The 16,125-nt window shown below is 46.4% G+C and overlaps 1 protein-coding gene across 1 annotated transcript in view; it reads left to right on the top strand.

Moving 5' to 3' along the window:
- The window catches only part of LOC141161413 (mesothelin-like), a 55,531-nt gene that overhangs the window by 18,944 nt on the left and 20,462 nt on the right, over nt 1-16,125 (top strand). The window contains exons 9-10 of the mRNA XM_073646223.1: nt 91-303; nt 395-562. Of these exons, the coding sequence (XP_073502324.1) occupies nt 91-303; nt 395-562 (381 nt within the window). The remainder of the gene's footprint in view (nt 1-90; nt 304-394; nt 563-16,125) is intronic.

The raw sequence follows: 16,125 nt of genomic DNA, 5'->3' as shown, positions 1-16,125 counted from the left end.
TGCTCTGAAGGGTCATCGGTGGCCATCTCCAGGTTCATGCTTGTTTGTGGCTCTTTTTATTTACTAACTGAACAATATTTGCTTTTGCAGGCGCTCTCTGGTCTCCTGTCTTCTGCAACTCAGATTACATCATCTCTCCTTCAATCACTTGGCTCTCTAGCAGTTGGACTATCCACATCCACAATTGAGAACACAAACAGCATCACCTTAAGTGAAAGCTTATCCACCCTGTCCAACATCGATGGTTGGAAAATCAGTCAGGCGTCTGCCATAGTTAGCAAAATAATACAAACGGATTCTCTGGTAAGATGAAATTTGTTTGTAGACATTCGGTGAAAGAAAGCTACATGACGTATGTCTTAACTAGTAAGTGAAATATGTTTTATTCTTGTAGATCACTGCGGACACGCTGCAAAATCTTGGCACCCTAATAATTGGAGTATCATCTTCTAAAATAAACAGCTTGACTTCTAAAGACATCTTAATTCTGGCTTCTAACTCGATATTTTGCACCCACATGGAGCAAGCCCCGGTTGCACTCAAACAAAAATTTGTCCAAGAGGTAAGTGTGTCCAGTAGAGATGAGCGTTGTTCTACTCGAACTGTTCGCCAATCTCAAATTCGAGCTGTTTTGGGCGGTGTTCGAGCCGTTCGGCGAACACGAACAATTTGAGAAAAATTCGGCTGTTCGAGGTTATGTTCGATAACTGTTCGTGCACCAAAATCATAACTGGATTTTTTCTCAGTAATAATGAAAATTAATGTTAATACGCAGTTTGAGTGTACAGCGGGGTGGGGGGAGGGGCAGGGGATGGATCTCTGCAGGAACAATGAAGATCTCCATTTTTTTTTCTCTTTCCCGCATTTGCAGTGGGGAGGTGCAGTCTGTCAGCCTATCAGCAGCGCACACACGGAGCGAAGTGCTTTTTTTCACACAAGCAAGGGCATGTGTCATTGGCAGTGTATGTCACATGTCCTTGTCCTATAAGACCAAGCCATTTTCCCCGTCGCCACCATTTTCTCACTGCTGCAGCTGCGTGTTAGACGGCACCGCTGTTGCTGTGTGCGCTATACCTTGTTAATTTCAAGCCAATTTTCGCACAAATATACAGATAGCTTGGGAGTAGGGAATAGTTGTGATTGCAGTCCTTTTAAGGACTAGGTTACAGCATTTCCTACGACTTTTATCAGGGAGGTCTGTGCTCTTAAATAGATAGGTTGTGGGAGTAAAGACTAATTGTAATTGGAGTCCTTTTCAGGACTAGGTTACATCAGTTCCTATCAGTTTTTGCCAGGCAGGTCTGTGCCAGTGCTGTGCAAGTTTTTTTCACAGCATTTGGCTAAATCTAGCAAAGCTAATCCTTTTTGGCCTATTGCAGAGTGTGTTAGTCAGTGGAGTAGCCTATCTGTGTTGCAAGATATACCACCTGTGTATAGAATACCAATTTTTTTACTGCACCTAGTGAAGTAAAATCTTTTGGGCATAGCATCATTCTATTAGTCCATCTATACTGACCTCCATCAGGTTGCAAATTAAAACTAATTTTTATCTGCATCTACAGTACCTCTGAAAAAATATTTGGGCTTCTACCTGTGTGTGGGACTTGTTGTATTAGTCCATCTATACTGACCTCCATCAGGTTGCAAACTGAATATATTTTTTTCCTGCATCTACCTCTGAAAAAATATTGGGCTTCTAGCTGTGTGTGGGTCTTGTTCTATTAATCCATCTATACTGACCTCCATCAGGTTGCAAACTGAATATAATTTTTTTCTGCATCTAGCTCTGAAAAAATATTTGGCCTTCTAGTAGTGTGTCGGACTTTCTCTATTAGTAAATCTATACTGACCTCCATCAGGTTGGAAACTGAATATAATTTTTTTCTGCATCTAGCTCTGAAAAAATATTTGGCCTTCTAGTAGTGTGTCGGACTTTCTCTATTAGTCCATCTATACTGACCTCCATCAGGTTGCAAATTAAAACTAATTTTTATCTGCATCTACAGTACCTCTGAAAAAATATTTGGGCTTCTAGCTGTGTGTGGGACTTGTTGTATTAGTCCATCTATACTGACCTCCATCAGGTTGCAAACTGAATATATTTTTTTCCTGCATCTACCTCTGAAAAAATATTGGGCTTCTAGCTGTGTGTGGGTCTTGTTCTATTAATCCATCTATACTGACCTCCATCAGGTTGCAAATTCAAAATAATTTTTTTCTGCATCTAACCCAGCCAATAGTTTTGGCCTAATACCACAGTTTGGCCACTCAGCTCTGCTCGGTTACCATCCATTGTTTTTTTGTGCAAACAACTCCAGAGTTGTGAATTAGTTAACCACCAAAATGAGTGGAAAAAGGCCTGCTGCTGGTGGAAAGGGGAATAGGCGTGTTGGGAAGGGGAAAAAAGGTTGTGTCCGTGGGGTAGGTGTTAAAGCAACAGTAACATCTGCAGAAGAAAGACCATCTTCCAGCCAAACTAAAATGTCTACTTCTTTTAGCGGACAATGTGATAAGATCCCTTTCTTACGGCCACGCCAATCGCTACAAATTCCAGATGAGGCACAAAAACAGCAGGTGCTTCAACGGATATCAAGTGCTCCTTTAAGTGGGCTCTCCTCCACATCAACTTCAACATCACAAATACTCCAGTCCTCAAAGGTGTCACCCAAATCGCACTTGCTTCCTCACAGCTCCCAAATCTCCAGCTGCCTGTCTGAGTATGAGGTAGAACAGATGGTTGAGTCTGCAGAGCTGTTTACTCATACTATAGCCTGGGAATCAGAGGTCGACTCCAGCGCTTCTGTGAATCCAGACGAGGAAATGATCGGCACTGATGCCCAGAATCTTTATGAGTCGGATCCAGGACCAGACGCAGAAGGTTCTGACCATAATGTAGACCCTCATTCCCAAACTGTAACTCCTGTTGGTGGAGACAATGAGGAAGACGATGATAAGACTCAAATACCTGATTGGAGCGACAACTTTAGTTTTTTGTCAGGGCAGGAACAGGTTGGCTCTGAGGACGACGGGTGTGATAACGCACAGGGTGATGATGATGAGGTCGGAGATCCCACTTACTGTCAACCCACAGTCAGCCAAGAGATGAGGTCAGCAGAGGAGGTGGAGGAAGATGCTAGTGACGACGAGGTCAGGTTGCGCCTTCCTGGACAGAGACGTAGTACTGGAAGCACGTCAACAACTGCATCCTCAAACACAACTCTGCCTCTCACCACAAGTCGTGGTGGCTCTTCAGGTCGCATGGGTGCTAAGCCTTGCATAGCCTGGGCATTTTTTCAGATCGATAAAGATGACTCAACTCGTGTTATCTGTAACATTTGTCAGCAAAAGCTAAGTAGAGGCCAAAAAATACATAGTTTGAGTACTTCATGCATGAACCGGCACATGGACATGAAGCATAAGTTGCAGTGGGAAGCTCAGTGTGCTACAATGCGGCCTAGCCGGCCGGGCCAACCACCGTCTGCCATATCTTGTGCATCCGCGGCCTCTTCATCCTCTGTGACTGGGGGGACAGCAGTCACACCTGTTTTGGGGCACAGACCTGCCACCTCTTTACCCGCAACAGCCAGCGTGATTGGCAGGTCATCATTTTCTTTGGAGGTGGTAACACCAGCTGGTGTTGAGCGCTGTCCGACATCGATAGCACCACCTTTGGATCAAGGCAACCTAACATGTCCGCCTGCATCTTCCTCACAGACCGGCAGTTTGCCGGGGACACCCTTATCAACCCCGTCTAAGCACAATAGCCAGCCCTCGGTCCCTCAGATGTGGACAAGTAAAAGACCATTTCCTACTAGCCATGAGAAAGCTAAGAGGTTGAATTTCACCATCTGCAAGCTCTTGGCTACAGAAATGCTGCCTTTCCGCCTGGTGGACACAGAGGATTTTCGAGACCTTATGTCCGTCGCAGTGCCCCAGTACCAGATGCCCAGTCGGCACTACTTCTCAAAGAAAGGTGTGCCTGCGCTCCACCAGCATGTCGCACATAACATCACCGCTTCTTTGAGAAACTCTGTGTGTGACAGGGTGCATTTCACCACAGACACTTGGACGAGTAGGCATGGAGAGGGGCGTTACATGTCGCTGACTGGGCACTGGGTAACTATGGTGTCAGCAGGACAAGGGGCTGCTGTCCAAGTCTTGCCGTCCCCACGAGTTGTGCGTCAATCCTCTTTATGTCAAAGTTCCTCCACTGCTTCTGCCTCCTCAACCTCCTCTCGGTCTTCCACCTGCACCCAAAGCCTGTCTGGTCATGCCACAAGCTTTCTAACTGCGCAGAAGGGATCCTGCACACCTCCTTACTATGCTGGCAGTGTTATGTTCTGCTACCAGAGCTAAGGAAAGAGAGGAGATCTGTCCCTACGATAGAACTCAGCTCAATCCCTACGATGTAACAGGGAACCTGATCCTGCGATCAGACCTGCTAAAGTCCTAAGCTAGTCTGTACGGAGACCTATAGATGTGGGGGAGGAATCCCTACAAGTACTAAGGACTGGGAGGAATATGGGACACCTCCTAACAGATATAGTAGCAGACAGACGAACAAACAAAATATATAGAACAAAGAGGTCAGTAGACCAAGCAAACAAACAGAGCAAGACACAGAGCACAGGCTAGCTAGAAAGTAGATATACAATGAAGTCCAGCAAAGCCAGAAGGGCGGAGCAGGAATAAATAGGCCAACAAGGTCATGTGACCAGCAAAGGAAAAAAAACTAAGAGCAAGGTTCTAACAGTACCCCCCCTTCTAAGAGGATCCTCCGGATCCCCTAGGACCAGGCTTATCAGGAAATCTCCTGTGAAACGCTCTGATAAGTCTGGACGCGGAAACATCATCCGACCTCACCCAAGAGTTATCCTCGGGACCGAAACCTTTCCAGGCCACAAGATACTGCAAACTACCTCTATACCGTCTAGAGTTAAGGATGCGAGAAATTTCATATTCCCCGTCCTCCACCACCGGAGGAACAGAGGCAGAGGCGTCACAATCCGATACAACAGCTTTTTTCAACAGAGAGACATGAAATACCGGATTAATTCTCCAGGAGGTAGGAACCTCCAACCTAACAGCAGATTGGTTGACAACCTGAAGCACCTTAAAGGGCCCTACAAACTTGGGACCCAATTTCTTTGAAGGAATCCTCAACCGCAGATTCCTAGAGGACAACCAAACCATGTCACCAACAGCGAACAAAACCTCCTGTCGTTTCCTATCAAAGTAGTCTTTAGATTTTCTGTTGGCCTCCTGAAGATTACCATCCGTCCAAACTCTCTCCAAATCACCGGAAAAATTCGCCTCCTCAGGCACGGCAGATCCCAACTTGGAGAATGACCCAAACGACGGATGTCTCCCAGAACAACAAAAAAAAGGCGAACAACCAGCAGAAGAAGATGTATGATTGTTCAGAGCAAATTCAGCAAGTGGCAGAAACTCAGACCACCCCTCTTGATTGTCTGCCACAAAACAACGCAAGAACTGCTCAACATCCTGGTTTTCCTTTCTGTCTGGCCATTAGATTCAGGATGATATCCGGACGAGAACGACAAATGAACTCCCAACCTATCACAAAAGGCACGCCAAAAACGAGCCACGAACTGAGGACCCCTATCAGAAACAATGTCAGTAGGAACGCCATGAAGTCTGACAATTTCCTTGACAAAGGCCTTAGCGAGAGTTTTAGCGCAGGGCAGTTTGACGAAAGGAACCAAGTGACACATCTTGCTAAAACGGTCCACGACCACCCAGATGACAGTAAAACCCTCAGAGGGGGGAAGGTCAGTTATAAAGTCCATAGCCAAATGTGTCCAAGGAACACTGGGAACCTCCAAAGGACAAAGCAACCCCGCAGCAGGAGTATGTGAGGACTTAGATCTAGCACATATAGTACATTGACGCACCCACTTAATGACTTCCTTCTGCCATCCAGGCCACCAAAAACTGCGACCCACCAGTCTCTTGGTCTCAGAGATTCCGGGATGACCTGCCAACCGAGATTCGTGACACTCAACAAACAAATCTCTCCTAAAGGTCCCAGGCACAAACAACCTCCCATGAGGAGTGTTAGAAGGGGCATTCTCCTGTGCTTTAAGAATCTCATTTTCCAAAACGGAGTCCAAAGCAGCTATCACAACACCTTCTTGTAAAATGTTCTCCTCTTTCTCAGCACCGACTATGGGAGAAAAACTGCGAGACAAGGCATCCGCCTTAACATTCTTAGTACCAGGGATGTAAGTAACGGAGAAATTAAACCGCGAGAAAAACAGTGCCCACCTAGCCTGACGGGCATTCAGGCGCTTGGCAGCATCAAGATATATCAGATTTTTATGATCCGTAAGAACCTGAACGGGAAATTCCGCACCTTCCAAGAAGTGGCGCCAGTGTTCAAATGCGAGTTTAATAGCCAATAATTCCCGATTACCAATATCGTAATTCAGTTCAGTCTCCGAAAAAATTTTTGAAAAAAAGGCACAGGGATGTAATCCATCCCCATTATCCTGAGACAATACTGCGCCAACCCCCACAGAGGAAGCATCAACCTCAACCAAAAACGGCCTAGTAACATCAGGCTGCATAAGGATGGGAGCAGAGGTGAACCTCTCCTTGAGATACACAAAAGCTTCAATGGCCTCAGAAGACCACTGAACCGCATCAGCACCTTTCCTGGTGAGATCAGTCAGAGGTTTGACAATACTAGAAAAATTTTTTATGAATTTTCTATAGTAATTGGCGAAACCCAAAAACCTCTGTATCGATTTCAAACCAATAGGCCTAGGCCATTCCTGCACAGCCTGAACCTTAACCGGATCCATCTCAAAACCTTTGCTGGAGATAATGTAGCCCAAAAAACTAATTCTCTGTACAGCGAACTCACATTTCTCCAGCTTAGCAAAAAGCGAATTGTCCATTAATAACTGTAATACCTCACGCACGCTCCGCCAATGAGACTCCAGATCCGGCGAATAAATCAAAATGTCATCCAAATACACAACCACATTTTTACCGATCAAAGGTCTAAGGATGTCATTAATCAGATTCTGAAAAAATGCAGGAGCATTAGTAAGACCAAAAGGCATAACCAGATTCTCAAAATGACCCACAGGAGTGTTAAAAGCAGTCTTCCATTCGTCACCCTCCTTCATGCGCAACAGATTGTATGCCCCCTTAAGGTCAATTTTAGAGAACCACTTGGCCCCCATTAACTGGTTAAACAGATCAGGAATCAATGGCAGTGGGTAAGGATTGCGTACAGTAATTTTGTTAATCTCACGAAAATCCAGACAAGGACGTAAACCGCCGTCCTTTTTTTTTACAAAAAAAAATCCAACCGCCACAGGAGACTTAGAGGGCCTAATGTGACCGGCGGCCAAACTTGTCTGTATGTATTCCTCCAAAGCCTTCCTCTCAGGAATAGTAAGGTTAAATAAACGACTTTTAGGAAGAGTCGCTCCAGGGACAAATTCAATAGAACAATCATAGTCTCTATGGGGAGGCAAAACCTGCGATTCCTTCTCAGAAAAAACTCTCCAAAAATCCTGAATAGGAACAGGCAATTCTCCCCTATCCAAAGCTGCAATACGCCCATTACAACACTTGTCATAACATTTATGGCTCCAGGATTTAATTTCACTGGTAGACCAATCCAGTACAGGATTGTGAAATTTTAACCAGGGCAATCCCAATATTACTGGAGAAGGCAAGTTATTCAACACTACTAAATCCAATTTCTCATGGTGAACACCATTAATAGTGAGAGGAAATTCACACACCTTGAGAGTAATATTCTTCAAAGGGGAACCATCCACAGAAACCACAGCAATGGGGGATGATAAAGGTTCAGGTTTTAAATTGAGTCTTTCCACGAATCCCCCATCAATAACATTCAGAGTAGACCCACAATCGACAAACACCCGAAATTCCATTAATTTTTCCTGAGCAATCGTGGAAGCAGCTAAAAATACACCCTTGGAATTTAAACAGGCAATACGGGCATGACTGACCATTTTTTTTTCTTTCTTCATACGAAGCTCACAGCCTTTAATCAAATGACCAGATTTTCCGCAATAGAAACACAAGCCTTCAAAAAATCGACGGTCTTTTTCTTGAGAGCGAGGTGCCACCGATCCAATCTCCATCGGTTCACCACTGTTAGTACATACATTCTCATAACCAGAAACTGACATAGCAGAGGATTTGCTCTCATTAACCCTTGCACGCAGTCTTCTATCCACCCGTATAGCTAATTGCATAGCCTGTTGCAAATCTTCAGGTGTAGGATAAGCAATTAGCAGGTCTTTAACCCTTTCACTCAGCCCAGCAAGAAATAGACTTTTCAGAGCAGAATCGTTCCACCCTGTTTGAGTAGACCAACGACGGAAATGAGTACAATATTTTTCCACATTACCTGATCCTTGTTTTAAACGTCTCAACTCAGTCTCAGCTGATGCGACACGGTCAGGATCATCATATAATAGTCCCAAAGCAGAAAAAAAACTATCCACTGATCTGAAGCATGTATCACTAGGTTGCAAAGAAAAGGCCCACTCCTGAGGCTCTTTGCGCAAAAGTGACAATATGAACCCTACGCGCTGGTATTCATCCCCAGAGGACTTAGGTCTCAAATGAAAATACAATAAGCAAGCATTTTTGAATGAAAAAAATTCTCGGTGTTCACCAAAAAATAAATCCGGCAAACATACCTTAGGCTCCAAGAAATGTGCTCCAGGACAGTTACTCACGTGCTGATGGAGCTCGGCCACCTCCAGAGAGAGTCCCTGCAGGCGATGAACCAAATCCTGAACCGACACCATGATGGAACAGAAAAATCTTTCCTTAGAGAATTTGCTGGCTGGACTTACTGTTATGTTCTGCTACCAGAGCTAAGGAAAGAGAGGAGATCTGTCCCTACGATAGAACTCAGCTCAATCCCTACGATGTAACAGGGAACCTGATCCTGCGATCAGACCTGCTAAAGTCCTAAGCTAGTCTGTACGGAGACCTATAGATGTGGGGGAGGAATCCCTACAAGTACTAAGGATTGGGAGGAATATGGGACACCTCCTAACAGATATAGTAGCAGACAGACGAACAAACAAAATATATAGAACAAAGAGGTCAGTAGACCAAGCAAACAAACAGAGCAAGACACAGAGCACAGGCTAGCTAGAAAGTAGATATACAATGAAGTCCAGCAAAGCCAGAAGGGCGGAGCAGGAATAAATAGGCCAACAAGGTCATGTGACCAGCAAAGGAAAAAAAACTAAGAGCAAGGTTCTAACAGGCAGTAGGGCTCAACGTCATCAGGCGGTTTTTACATTGAAATGTCTGGGAAATGTGAGTCACACAGCTGAGGAGTTGTGGTCAGCTCTGGAGAACCAATTTCATGAATGGTTGTCTCCACTGGACCTGAAACCAGGGAAGGCCGTGTGCGACAATGCTGCAAACCTGGGTGCGGCCCTTCGCCGGGGCAATGTCACACACGTGCCTTGTATGGCTCACGTGTTGAACCTGGTTGTCCAGCAATTTTTAGCCCACTATCCCAGACTAGATGGCCTTCTGCAGAGGGCACGGTCGCTGTGTGCTCACTTCCGCCGTTCGCATCCCGCAGCTCAGCGACTTACATCTCTACAGAAGTCGTTGGGCCTGCCACTTCACCGGCTAAAATGCGATGTGCCTACCCGGTGGAATTCAACTCTGCACATGTTGCAGCGACTGTGGCAGCACCAACAAGCCCTGGTGCAATACGTTCTGACGTATAGCCTGGGCCAACGAGATTCAGAGGTGGGGCAAATCACGCTGGAGGAGTGGTCTCAGATCAGGGACCTATGCACCCTTCTGCACAGTTTTGAAATGGCGACGAAGATGTTTAGTGCTGACGATGCCATTATCAGCATGACTATTCCGGTGATTTACATGCTGGAGCACATGTTAAACAGAATTCGGAGTCAGGTGGTGGCACAAGAGGAGGTGGAGGAAGTAGAGGAGGAGGAGTTGTATGCGGAAGGGCTAACATCTGCAAGGTCCAGACGGTCGGCAGCACCAAGGCGGCAGGCATGTGAGGGTGGGGGAGATGGTTTTACCAGGGCGCATGGTAGCAGCCAAACTAGTGAGGAAGGTGCAGGAGCCCAGGAAGAAGTGGAGGACGAACTGATGGAAGACTCATCAGATGAGGGAGACCTTGATCACATTTCTGTTGTGCGAGGTTGGGGGGAGAGGACAGAGGAAGGAAGCATGATTGTTACCTCGCCACCAACACAACAGGGACTTGGTGCTCCTGGATGCGCAACACACATGAGTGCCTTCTTGCTGCACTACCTGCAACATGACCCTCGAATTGTGAGAATTAGAAATAATCCTGACTACTGGGTTGCCACACTGTTAGATCCCCGGTACAAAAGTAAATTTGCAGAAATTATTCCTGCCATAGAAAGGGATGCACGCATGCAGGAGTATCAGCAGAGACTGTTGCAGAATCTTACATGTGCTTTTCCACAAAATACCAGTGGTGCACGTAGTGAATCTCACAGTTCCAACTTGCCAACCGTGGGACCGTCAAGTGTTCAGCACTCAAACCGTAACAGAACCACAGTATCTGCTGGTAACATCAATTTTGCGGAATCATTTCACCACTTTTTTAGCCCATCCTTTGCAAGGCCACAGGAGACAAGAAGTCTGACACATAGTCAACGCCTAGAGACGATGGTACAGGAGTATCTCCAAGTAAACATTGAAGCCACAACTGTGTCACTGGACCCTTGCTCTTTTTGGGCTTCCAATCTGGATAAATGGCCGGAGCTAGCCACTTACGCCTTGGAGATCTTGTCATGCCCCGCAGCCAGCGTTCTCTCTGAACGTGTGTTCAGCGCTGCTGGTGGTGTGCTGACAGATAAGCGCACGCGGCTCTCCACTGATAATGTAGACAGACTCACGTTCATAAAGATGAACAAATCATGGATCCGAAACGACTTTTCTACCCCTGTGTCATCCTGGGGAGAGTAAAAGCTTGATGATTGGTTAAAATCACCCTACCAACCGTTTTAAGCTTTCAAATTACTAATCATGTTTATCTGTATCTTGACTGGAAAATAATTTGGGCTTTGTAGCAGTGTGCAGCACTGATCCTATTAGGCCATCTATACTAAAGCTTCACCAGATTTAAAATTAAAAATAATTTTTAGCTGCATCTAGCCCGGAAAATAATTTTGGGTCTCCGAGATGCGCAAGGCACATAAGTGCCTTCTTGCTGCACTACCTGCAGCATGACCCTCATATTGTCAGAATTCGAAGTAATCATGACTACTGGGTTGCCACACTCTTAGATCCCCCAAACTTTTCGATCAACCTTTTCATTTTAATAAAGACCAAAAAAATGGTCATTTTTGAAATTATAAGCATTAGCAGGTTGTTAGAAACTGAAATCAAACAGTTTTCAACTCAAAACTTTATTCTAGGTGATGTTACATTTTCACATAGGACCCCTTGTTCGAAAGGAGCTTCTGAACTCTCTCGTCCATTGAATTTGTCAGGTTTTGGATGGTTTCTGCTTCAATTGTTTTGCATGAGGACAGAATACCCTCCCAGAGCTGTTGCTTAGATGTGAACTGCCTCCCGCCATCATAGACACTCCTTTTAATGATGCTCCAAAGGTTCTGAATGGGGTAGAGGTCAGGGGAGCATGGGGGTCACACCATAAGTTTGTCCCCTTTTATGCCCATATCAGCCAGAGATGCAGATGTTTTATGTGCAGCATGAGATGGTGCATTATCATGCAGAAAAATGATCTTGCTGTGAAATACACGGTTCTTCTTCTTGAACCATGGCAGGAAGTGCTGTTTGAGAAAATCCACATACATTATGGAGTTCATCTTTAGCGCCTTCAGGGATCCTAAAGGGGCCGACAATCTCTCTCCCCATGATTCCAGCCCAAAACATTACTCCACCTCCTCCTTGTTGGCGCTGTAGCCGTGTTTGCGTGGGGTGTCCATCAACCAGCCATCCTCCACTCCATCCATCTGGACCATCGAGCGCTGCACGGCACTCATCCGTGAACAAAACAGTTTTGAAATCAGTCTTCATGTAATGTTTGGCCCACTGGAGCCGTTTCTGCTTGTGTGAAGTGGTTAGAGCAGGTCGACAGGATGGCGCATGCACAGCTGCAAACCTCTGAAGGACCCTGCATCTTGTTGTTCGGGGGACGTTGGAGGCACAAGCAGCTTCAAAAACTTGTCTGCTGCTATGACAAGGCTTTTTTGCCGCTGCTCTTTCAACCTGACGTAATTGCCTGTAGGAAAGAGTCCTCAATTTGCCCTTATCAGCACGCACACGTGTGTACTGTGAATCAGCTACATACTTCTTGATTGCCAAGACACTTCATCCTGATCATCGCACAATGTTGATTGTAGTCATGCCTTGACCTAAACACTCCACAATTTGTTGCTTCTCAGCAGCCGACACATCCTTTTTCTTTCCCATTTTGGCAGAAAATGTAGGCTGCTTAATAATGTGAGAGAGCCTTCTTAAGTAGTCTTGCCTTTCATTGGACACACCTGCCAAACTAATTAGCACAGGTGTCTGCAATTGCTTACAGTGATATAAAGAGCCCTGACACACATCACCATCAATGAGTTTAACTGACAAACAAACAAATTCTTCCCTTATCACTCCTAAACACTTTTTGCATAATAATTTGGAACGCAGTGTACATGTGCTTTTCCACAAAACACCAGTGGTTCACGTAGTGAATCTTACAGTTCTAACTTGCCAACCGTGGTCTGTATGGAGTTGTTCAATAAAGGGCCCAAAATTAAGATAACATAGATGGGAGAGGTCTCTATGAATAGGAATTCCTAAGTATTTGATACCCTGTGAGGGCCAGGCAAAGGGAAAGTTGGACTGGATGGAATCCTATATGGATTTGGGGAGGGAGACATCGAGGGCCTCAGACTTCGCTGCATTGATTTTAAAATTTTACCATGTAACAAAGTGATCTATTTCAGCCATAACAGCATGGATGGATATATGTGATTGAGTGATATATACTAGGACATCATCAGCAAATAGAGAGCACTTGTACTCGGTGCGTCCCACCTCAATCCACCTAATATTGCGGTTATGGCGAATTGATGAGAGCAGGTGCTCCGTCACTAGGATGTATAAGAGAGGGGACAGAGGACATCCCTGCCTTGTCCCATTGGTGATTGTGAAAGGTGATGAAAATGTTCTGACGCACCCCCTGGGCCTTGGGACACCCGGAGCCGGACCCTTTTTGGTGGATGCTGGTGGTTGTAGTCTTTGTGGCGGCGACCCGGTTCCGTGGCTCAGGGCGGTCAAACCAGTGGCGGAACTATTTATGTGGTTTTGATGTTTAAATGTCCGACTACGCCACCCGTGGATTGCGGTCAGAGTGAACCGCCGCTACAGGGCAGACCGCTGAGGCTGGTGTTGTGGGTGCAGCAGAGCGTAGCATAACTCCCCACGGGAGGAGTATAGCCTCAGGGCAGTGTATGCGGAGGATGGGGGTGATGGTGCAGGGCAGCAGCAGTAACGACACGGAGTCAGTGATGCAGTTCAGGGCCTTTACTCACAGTTCTTATTATCCAGACCACGTCTGCAGGTAACGGCTGCCCACGTCGTACTGTGCTCACCAGGTGAGGGGCTCAGACAACTCCCAGATAACTTTGGAGCACTTCACAGGACCCCCTTTGTGTGTCCTTTGTCTGGCCTTTCTTACCAACACTTCTGTCCGGCTGCCTCGGGCCTCCTCTTGGTAAACTTGGCGCCAGTTTCCCTGACCCTATGTGGTGCCTTCCTAGCGGGTGTAGCGAGGGGCTGCGCCACATAAAATGTCAGAGCCTCCGGTTTCTAGCTGAGGGTCGTTTCCTGCCTCCACTAGTTCGGGGACCGGTCTCCCCCTTTGGCCTGACCCCTCCACGCAGGTGGATTCGGGCGTGCGGTGGCGACTCGCCCGTCCGCACCCCTGGGATCCCTTCATTCCTCGTTCCTGGAGCCTTCTCCGCTCCTCTTCCTTCCTTCTCCCTCTTCCAGGCCTGGGCCTCTGTTACTAGGCCCGCCTCCGGAGCAGAGCTCATGCAGAGCCCCTGCTTCCTGCCACTTCTGCTCAGACTTCTCTGCACTGAACTAAGATGGTGCCCACCTTTTATACTCCCTTCTCAATGCACCCAGGAACTGCTTCCTCCCTGCTCCTGCACTACAGGGTTCCCCTTCCTCAGTGTTCCCTCCCCCCACTCCAGCCAGGGACAGGGACTGTCGTGCCCATCTCAGGGGCATATTGGTCGCCCTGCCCCACGGCAATGTGGTGTAATGCATGCAGGTGTCGGGTCCTGATCCACACTCCATCCTTACCTGAGAGTGAGATATCACACCTCTAGGTGAGGTGCAATACGTCTGTAGCAACCGAGCCCTCAGGGTGCTACAGTTCCATTTATCTTCAGCCTAGGTGACGTATTGCGATACAGGGCCGTGATTTTGGCTATAAAAGGGTCCCCTAGACCCCTACCCCAAGCTTTTTAAGAGAATCATATATGGCGTGCCAGGAGACTCTATGGAATGCTTTCTCAGCATCCAACGAGAGTATCTAATTACAAATTTTTAACTGCATCTAGCCCAGGAAATACTTTGTGCCTAGTAGCAGTGTCTGCTAGTCAGCGGATTATCCCGGCTGTTAAGCAAGCTGCACCACCTGTAGTTTAGACACTTAATTTTTTCAAAGGAAATGCTTCGGGACCATGGGATACTTAGTGAAGAGCATCAGGAGGCACCCCAAGGCATAGGGGCTGGGACTGGCAGTAGGATGCCTTGCGGTGGACAGCCGAGCTCGATCCTTATAAAAGCTTTTTAACTGCAGCAGCTTTAGTGGACGCTACTGGAGCTGGAATTACCGCGGCTGCTGGCATGAGACTTGCCCTCCAATAGATCCTTGTAAATGGATTTAAAGTGTATTCATTCAAATTAGAGAGACAATTTAAATTAAAAAGCTTAGAGCTGCCTCCACCACAGGGGGGCTCGCTCGACCCACCAGCGGACAGGCACCAGTATTGGGAGAGGGGGGCTGGCCGTCAGGGTTCACCGCGGCTCTGGCACAAACCCGGCGACACGGAGGTGGCACGGGCAGGAGCGGACTGGCCGTGTCGGCTTCTCACTTTTTGGATTTTAGAAGGGCATGACATGCCTATATCTGTGTCTCCCCCTCCTTTTACTCCTCCACCTCTTTTATTTTCGCATGACTATATGTACTTGTCACTTGTCCATGTGTTAGTTATGTCTTCTGAGCAGTTTGTCAGCTTTTGGACACCTTTGAAGGTGTTTTCTATGTGTTTCTATGTGTTTTTGTTTGCCTGCCATTGGTTTTAACGGTGTTCGAAGGTGTTCGACGAACAGTTCGACGAACAGTTCGGCGAACACACGGGTGTTCGACGAACCGAACCGAACTCGAACACTACGGGGGTGGCTCAACACTAGTGTCCAGTCGTTATGCTAATAAAAAGTTGGCATGTGGTGAGAGCATCCAAAAAATTGCATTGTCTCTATATTGCCATGAGACAGGACTTTTGCTTATGTATATATAGTATATTCACAGAGGCCTAACTTGAAGCTTGTGGGCCCCAAATAAAAATCTCCAACGGGGCCCCAACTATCACAAGTCTCAGATTGTATAGTCTTTTCATATGGGCCAAAAGGACCTTTTGGGCCTCATAGGCTCCAGGACCCGGGTGTGATTGCAACCCTTGCACCTTTTATACAACCCCTGGCAAAAATTATGGAATCACCGGGCTCGGAGGATGTTCATTCAATTGTTTAATGTTTTTGAAAAAAAGCAGATCACAGACATGGCACAAAACTAAAGTCATTTCAAATGGCAACTTTATGGCTTTAAGAAACACTAAAAGAAATCAAGATAAAAAATGTGGTACTCAGTAAGGGTGATTTTTTTCAGACTAAGCAGAGGGAAAAAGTTATGGAATCACTCAATTCTGAGGAAAAAATTATGGAATCACCCTGTAAATTTTCATTTCCAAAACTATTACCTGCATCAAATTAGATCTGCTTGTTAGTCTGCATCTAAAAAGGAGTGATCACACCTTGGAGAGCTGT

This window comes from Phyllobates terribilis, unplaced genomic scaffold (genome assembly GCF_046119375.1).
Source record: "Phyllobates terribilis strain yellow unplaced genomic scaffold, ASM4611937v1 Scaffold_9__5_contigs__length_417890890, whole genome shotgun sequence".
Taxonomy (NCBI): domain Eukaryota; kingdom Metazoa; phylum Chordata; class Amphibia; order Anura; family Dendrobatidae; genus Phyllobates; species Phyllobates terribilis.
Note: the sequence above shows the minus strand (reverse complement) of the source record. Positions and strands in the feature narration are given on the sequence as shown.